At 41.4% G+C, this 8,043-nt stretch overlaps 1 protein-coding gene across 2 annotated transcripts in view; it reads left to right on the forward strand.

Moving 5' to 3' along the window:
* The first annotated feature begins 1,796 nt into the window (after positions 1 to 1,796).
* The window catches only part of lhx3 (LIM homeobox 3), a 10,212-nt gene continuing 3,965 nt past the window's right edge, over positions 1,797 to 8,043 (forward strand). The window contains exons 1-3 of one of the 2 annotated variants that reach the window (XM_031859838.1): positions 1,797 to 2,218; positions 7,143 to 7,314; positions 7,472 to 7,674. In XM_031859838.1, the coding sequence (XP_031715698.1) occupies positions 2,149 to 2,218; positions 7,143 to 7,314; positions 7,472 to 7,674 (445 nt within the window). In that variant the 5' untranslated portion in view covers positions 1,797 to 2,148. Of the gene's footprint in view, positions 2,219 to 3,205; positions 4,947 to 7,142; positions 7,315 to 7,471; positions 7,675 to 8,043 lie in introns of those variants that run through there. The other variant, XM_031859839.1, reaches the window with a different exon arrangement.

The raw sequence follows: 8,043 nt of genomic DNA on the forward strand, positions 1-8,043 counted from the left end.
CATACTGTTTGTTCTTTTCAAGTAGTCGGGCTGAGGCTTGTCTAATCCACTTGTGAGCCTGTTGAACCTGCTCATATTCAACATCAAAATCAAGTTCTGTAGGAGCTTATGGAGGACCCTGAATGGCTGATTGCAGCTGCCATCTCAAGTAGGACCCAGGTGTGTTAGCACTCTTACCAATTTTCTGCGATGATGCTTTAGGTTTCGCAGAGGACACGCCAAAACAGGATAAAAGCCTCGGCATGTTTTTCGGGTTTGGCTCTTCATGATATTTATGCGAGTGAGCCGAGGATGCCGGAAAACAAAATGTTTGTGTTGGCTTTAAAAAGAGTGGCATTACCAGAACTCATTTTTATTGCTGTTTTTTGCTGAGTTTATTCCTCAAATTCCTTCTTTAACATAACTTGGTGATGTAATAAATCATTTTGATGTTATAGTTTACCCAAATAATAAATTGAGGAAAATTATTAATATGGTAGATGATGAATTTATCTTGCCTTATTTGAGATAAGGATAGGTCACACATGTCCACCATGCACTGCGTTACAAATGAAAAAAGCAAAGACTCTCTTCTCACATTGGATGAAAGGAAAACCAAAGCAGTCCTGTTGTTGTGCTTGTAGTCTAAGCTCCTTTGATGCTGCATTGGCTTTAGGTTACTGTGTACAGCTCCTTCCAGATTTACAAACACTTCTCCCTTAATCTGCATAAAGATCCACACTGACCTGTTGACCAGAGATTACTGCCCTTGAAAACACCCACAAATTTGCTCCTTATCCATCAAAACAAACATCCGCTTGATAATGTTTTTTTAGATCTCAACATTATGTGAATGTAATGGAATTGCTGGAAGAATGGAGGGTGTGAATTTGGTGAGGTAGAATGAGAAAATGAAAAAAGGTGGTTGCTTTAGAGGCTAATTGCCCTGAGTGGACTAATGAACAGCATAGGTCTAATTGGCTTACACCACTTGTGGGCTGGCATGCTGGGCGAGCAAAATTGAATCAAAGCTGTAGGACTACGTCAGAGTAGTTTTGTGCGTTGTGGTGCTAATTGGCACAGTGTCAAAGGCCTGAAGCATGGCACTGAGCCAAATAGACGCGCAGCTCTGCGCAAGCGCCTGAATTGAAATCTTACAGAAAAGGATAAATTGGGGACAATGTTTTTTTAAGGAATCATGAAAGAAAGAAAGAAAGAAAAGTATTGAACTACATTAACCTCTGTGCTTTTTAAGATTCGAACTCGTTTCTGTACTGTGGTCATATTTCTCAATCAAAAGTTTAAAGCAGCGTTTAAAACGAATACCTGTCAATCATTTTAAACTAATCCAACCAGTAAAGACGTGCGCATACTTTATCTTTTTTTCGGTACAACCCACCTGTAAAACTACAAATTATAACCTAACGGTATGTTGTACTATCCGTCCACTCGTATCAATAATGCGATGCGGTCTCTTTTTAACCAACAAAAGAGACGCAGCGATTGAACAGCATGACAACAATGTCCCGAGCAGTGCCCCATTGTGCGCCTTGAAAGACAGACACGTGCACCGCAACATAGCTAAGGAGAAAGATGGGAGGGCAAGCAAGTGTGTGAGTGTGTGAGTGTGTGTGTGTGTGGGGGGGGGGGGGTGTTTGTGTGTGAGCGCGCTTGAAGATAGGCTTGGGGACAGGAGCAGCACACACGCCTCCAGTCTGTTTATAGGAACTCCCCCTTTCAGCACCCTGGACAGAGGCAGCGCTGACCGCCGCCTATACTTTAGTACTTCAGTAAAGTCGCAGGCTGCCGGGCTCACAGTCAGGTCAGCTGACGCTGCTAATGGTCAGACACTTTTCCACTGCCACCCGACCGTCGTCTCCACCTCATCTCGAGCTTATCCAGGAATCAAAGAGCAACTTGATGAATATTCAAAGTGCACGTCCTCGGCGGCTGACGAAAGGAGAAAGGTCGACGGGCGTCCTTTTTAACAATTGTCAGAAATCAAGCTGCCACCGAAGAGAGCTCAACTCACTCTCGAGAGGATAAAATCTCCAGGAAAGTGCCGGTTTGAATCCACCCACCGTCCATACGCAGTAGCCTATTGTTAAGGTTTTTTCGCACGCGTTTCGGCGCTGCTTTCTTCCGTTGGAACACCGGGACATCTTCGAAATGTTGCTTGAACACCCGGGGTCAAGCTGTCAAAACACCGGAAATTTCTCCCGGTACAGTTCAGGCCAAGGTAAGAGCCCATTTTCACTATTTTCACTGTGCATATGAGCATGATCACTTGGCCGGGTTTTAATTGATGTCCTGGGGTCAGTTAATGAGTTACAATTAAGCGTGAAATAGTGGATCACACAGCAAATCGGTACAGCAGGACTGCAGGAGGCTCTTGTTTTGCTGAGTGGACTCTGACAAGCGTGAAATGGGCCTTGTGAACTGCTTTTATTTTAATGTGAAAAGCAAGGACACTGAAATTCCAATTATTTAATGTTTCATCATTTGAATGTTCGATGCGCCCAAGCGGGACACATTGTAAACATTGAAACGTCATATAAAGTTGCGGCAGTTGCAGAAAAACCCGACTGTTATTCATCGACCCATGTTGATGTATACAGACCGTTTAGATGCGCTTCTTTTGCAGCGCGTGTGGGAGACGTTATGAATTTGTAATGAGCCTTCATTGTTGGGGAATCGCACCAACAGATGTTACGCGCGTGTTGTCATTTCACACCGCCGCCTGCGGTTGTAACGGGAGCGCAAGCAGGGCGCAAGATGCGGAAATGGAGAGGCACGGACCCACTGTGGCGACTGCAGCCTCGCTATGGCTGTGAGACAGACTGCCAGCAGGCGCGGTGGAGCTGCTCCCACCCGCACACCACCGACACAATATGCTCAACAGGTGACATTCCTGCCCCGACAGGTGGGACATGAGGTTGCATTGGAGGTGATGGTGTACTAGTGGTCGGATTCAAAGCCTCCCCATAATAGCTAAATTATTAGTGGCATCTAAAGATGTAGAAAAACAAGCTTGTTTCGTGTTGTTGTACGGCTGTATTCATTGTGACTAAGGCAACACAAAAAAATACATTTTAATTTAATTTTAAATAAAAGGCACGTGTGGAATTATGAAGAACAAAACTACGAAAATATGATTTTGAATCAGGTCACATAATACTTATACATAAACATAAACATAAACTTAAACCGAATTTACAAATTCAAATTCAAGCAAAAAAAAAAAAAAAAAAAAATTCCAACGAAAAACGTGAATTTTCTTGATCGTCCTTGCAGCTTTCTCTAACTGACTGACCATTATTCTGATGGTCATTTTATCGCTTTGTTGTCACATTACTGTCGGGCTCGCCCCCTCAAAAGTGAGCGATCAATATGACATCAAAAATTATTACAAAGCTGAAAAGTAAGAGGGGCATCCATGAATCCCACAGCTTTCTCCAAAACGTCTTTCATATACTTCTAAAATACAGGCAAATGGGACATTGATTTTGGATTCATCAGCGGCCCGGCTGGCTGTGGCACTACCCGTGATTTCCCCAGGCGCTCTTTTGTGCCAAAGATCAGTGTCAATAAAATTCATTGGGGTGTTGGCCCGATCAACATGTTATTGAACAGCCAATCTCTCCTCTAAATAAACACTTGTCTTTGAGCACTCAACACACATGAGATGGAGATTGTATGTGTGTGTGTGTGTGTGTGTGTGTGTGTGTGTGCGCGCGTGCGTTTATGTAAGATTTTCAAAAGCACTTATTTCACTTTTGATCAGAATCAATATTGTACACATTGCTCCATAAGCAAGTATATTAAATTCGTAAAACAATCACTTTTGTTCACAAAAGTACCTGAATATAATAATAATAATAGCGACAAACCAAACGGTGATATTCTTTATCTTCTTCCAAGTGTAAAAACACTTGCAGCTGTCTGTAAAATAGAGCGATTACAGTATTTGAGAGTAAAAAAAAATGCTGGGCCACTGCTATATTTATTTTTTGCAACAACAACAACAAAAAGTGAATTAATTAAAGGCAGCCCAAGACAAGGAACTGTGTTCCATAGGGGCCCAATCTCCCCTTTACGCATGGCAGTACTGGAATCTGAATTACAAATAGATCCGAATCCTAGTTAGAAACCACTTTGGTCGATTTACATAATACATCAACAACAAGATTTCTTTTTAGATTTTTTTTTAGAGGTTGTAGATGTAGTTCGTTCTGTAGTTCTCAAATACTCATGGCATCACTCCAATGTCAACGCTGCGATATTTAACACTTTGTTCTGACTAAATGCATGGGCTTCTTACTCAAAACACTGAAGACAATATTACTAACTAAGCAATATTAAAAGTGTAATCTGAATTAGTTGCAGAATATTTTCCAATAACTGGGTTTTCAAAACTGCAATACCATGAACACTCTGTTTTCCTTTTCCTTTAATGTATGATTCAGCAAAAACAACATAACACAAATCCATCACAATATGTGAGAATTAATTATTTTAAAGTTGGAGAAAAACGTGACGCGTTTTCGTGTTATTTGGAGCAATAGGCTAGACTAATTGTGCGTATCAGAGTAACGTTACCACCCAACACTGAACCTCCTGTTTATTCCTCTTCCGGGAAAGGTACTCTCAGTGGGTGATGTTAATCTACCTCCCTGTCGCCCAGGAAACGGAGCAGCGTAATCCTGCACAGGCTTCAACACAGTGAAGCATAAAAGCGAACTCCACTCGCACGCTCGTGTTCGCCATTGGGGCTCCTGATACACAAATTTGACAACACCTGCCTGGTGTGTATGAGTGTGGATGGGTCACAAACAAGAGTTGTATAAATGTAAGCGTAAAATCATGAGCAATGGATGGACATAGTGAGCGCAACTCTCCAAAAGAGGCACCAAATAACACGGAGATGCCCCTTGCTGTGCTGTCGCACAGTGAGGAGCTGCGGAAAGGTAATCGGAAGCCAACATATCAATTTATTCGTTTTTGCACTGATGATATTACACACATGTGTGTATCATGTGATCACACACAGCCTGTCTGACTTTAGTGTCTTTAAATAGCAGTGCTTAATAGCAGGCATTCAATGTGGTGTGTTGATAATGTTTCCATGTTGAATAGGTATCATAAGTAGTACCTATACACGGAGGATGGATGCTACAGTTTATTTTTAATTGTCCATGTTCGTTGCTTTACGCATCAGGCTTTTGACCATTGATTTACATGAATGGTCGTTCAAATTTAGATATATTATATTTCATATTTAGTGCACTGTTTTGGAGGGTAAAACAGACGTAACTCGGTCTACGCACTGTTTTAATTTGGAAATTGCTTTTACATGTATTTGAGTCTGACATAACCGTTGTTATACGATTCGGAAAGTTGTACATGTTGAAGAATACCGCTTAAAAGTGATTTAAACTGTATTCTAAGGCGTACATATATATAAAAGTTGTTCCATTAACTTTTGTTAAATGGTTGCATGTTTATTATTCACTATAGTATAATGAATGAAAATGACCAGTTGTGGGGAGGGTGTTGGATTGATTGGAACCTCACCTGCTCCAAAGTTGTGAATTAACTCAAGAGATTCCCATTGGGATTTGCAAGCGTCTTTATTTTCAATATTCCAAGCGGGGCCCCATAAGGCAAGCAATTTGCTTGGACACCTTATGGGTTTGCACCGTGAGACTATAGGCTGCAGCTTTCTAGTTTTACAGAGCGCCTTGAATTAATGATGACCTGGATACACCTGTTCTTGACGTGGCTCCCACCACAACTTGTGCAGGGCTTCGCTGCTGATGCCAGAAGAAATGATTCATTAATGGTTCATGAATTGTCCACAGCAGAACAATAGGGATGCGATTCCTTGCACGGATGAAATATGAAGTGGTTGGACCTCATTTAATTAGTGATAATGCGACCTGATGACGTCTTACTTGACATTTCAGTTGTCCGTATTCATGTTGTTTGTGTTTAAATGTGTCTCAGAGAGTTGTTTTAATCCGTCGCTGTTGATTTGAGGGAACGTTGTTAAAATATCTGAAATGGGGTTTGGAGATGTTACGTGCTGCAGGCCTGTCTGTCTGAAATTGACCTTGCGTAAAAGTGGCTGCTGCTTGTTAAAGGTGATTACACGTGACAAAATAATAAGAAGCCGGCCACTATTTGATTGACGAGCTATTAATTACCAAGATGATACATTAGCTTACAACTCATTTATGGTCTAATTTTTATTTTATTTTGAGAATCCTGCAAACTTCGGAGCTGCACAATTGCATTTAAGGATTTATTAGTATTTATTTGAATCAGTATAATCGCCATTCATTGGCATTAGAATACACTAATGGTTTCAAGTCACGTTTTATTTAGGCTAAATGCCTCTATCCGAGTCTGACTTCGAGCACATTTATTAACCTTCTTTTCCACGAAGGACCGCCTCCAAAATATACAATAAAAACAATTGATTTATTTAATATCTAAATATTTCATGCATGTGGTGATTAGGTGCCTGCGTTTGGACAATGGCCTCGTGTTTTTAGGCCGACTAGAAATAAAAGAATATCCTTATAGGGATATCAAAATCCCTGCAGGTCCATGTGCACGTTTTCTTTCACTACTGTCATTTCTATACTATTTCTGTATTTTGTGCATGTGTGTGTTTATACTGTGCAATACAATTGTATTTATAGTGGTATTTAGTTATTTTACTGCATTTGGGGAATACATTGATTTTGAGGTATCTGAAACTAAAAGAGTGATGATGATGTAATGATGAAGGCGAAGGTAGAAAGGGTCTTACATGCTATTTATGAAAAACAAGTCAATATAATTTGATCTCCTATTGAAAATTATATATTATTTTAAAATCATAAAAATACGACCAAATAGTCAACTATTTAAAACGCAAAAAAAGGAGAAAAATAGGAAATGGACAAAAAAAGTGAATCATTCGTTTATTCACGCTGCTGATATTTATTCCAGCTATAACGTCTCCTCTACTTAATTAAAAGTGTGTAGATTAACATAAAGTGTGCACACAGTAAGAACAATAAGCAGTTGTCACTCTGCGTGTCTGTTTCCCTCACGCCATTTCTCAAAGCTAGTCGACTAAAATGTTTTTGGTGACTCCATCGTGTCTCCTGCAGAAATCCCAGTATGTGCAGGCTGCAATCAACACATCGTGGACCGCTTCATCCTCAAAGTGCTGGATCGCCACTGGCACAGCAAGTGCCTGAAATGCAGCGACTGTCAGGCGCAACTGTCGGAGAAGTGCTTCAGCAGAGGCGACAGCGTCTACTGCAAAGAGGATTTCTTCAAGTGAGTAGCTTTCAAAAATATCTCAGGGGCCATTTCAAACATTTCCCTTCATAATTTCCTTTATTAGAGATATTTTTGTTACTCCAAATATATTCAGACGCCAATAGTGTTTCGACAGTTATTATGTATTGATGGAAACCGTCTGATTTCCCAAAAGGAGATTCGGGACCAAATGCGCAGCCTGTCAGCAGGGGATCCCGCCCACACAGGTGGTGAGGAGAGCGCAGGACTTTGTCTACCACCTGCACTGTTTTGCCTGCATCGTGTGCAAAAGGCAACTGGCCACAGGCGACGAGTACTATCTGATGGAGGACAGCAGGCTGGTGTGTAAGGCCGATTACGAGACCGCCAAGCAGAGAGGTGAGCTGCACAATGACTGCCTCAACATTTCTATTGGTGGCCTGAAAACGGATCCTAACTCTGGATGTTATATGATACGTTTGTCTGCAGACATGTTTTTAAGTGCCTGCTTTGAGTTGTGCGTTTGACGTGACAATGAGGTCACCCATAAACTCTGACCCACCTGTGCTAATTGCGTCGTTGCCCGCAACCCAATCGATAGCAAACTGCGTAAAGTGGAGACCTGGATGTTGCACTTGCACTCTGCGGCTTGAAGGAATCAGCTTTCAATAACCCTTATTATCGTGGGGGCCTTCCTGGGTAGAGACAGAAAGAAAGAGGCGTGTGTGTGTGTGTGTGTGTGTGTGTGTGTGTGTGTGTGTGTGTGTG

Source organism: Anarrhichthys ocellatus, unplaced genomic scaffold, assembly GCF_004355925.1.
Source record: "Anarrhichthys ocellatus isolate YVR2014 unplaced genomic scaffold, GSC_Weel_1.0 scaffold23, whole genome shotgun sequence".
NCBI lineage: Eukaryota > Metazoa > Chordata > Actinopteri > Perciformes > Anarhichadidae > Anarrhichthys > Anarrhichthys ocellatus.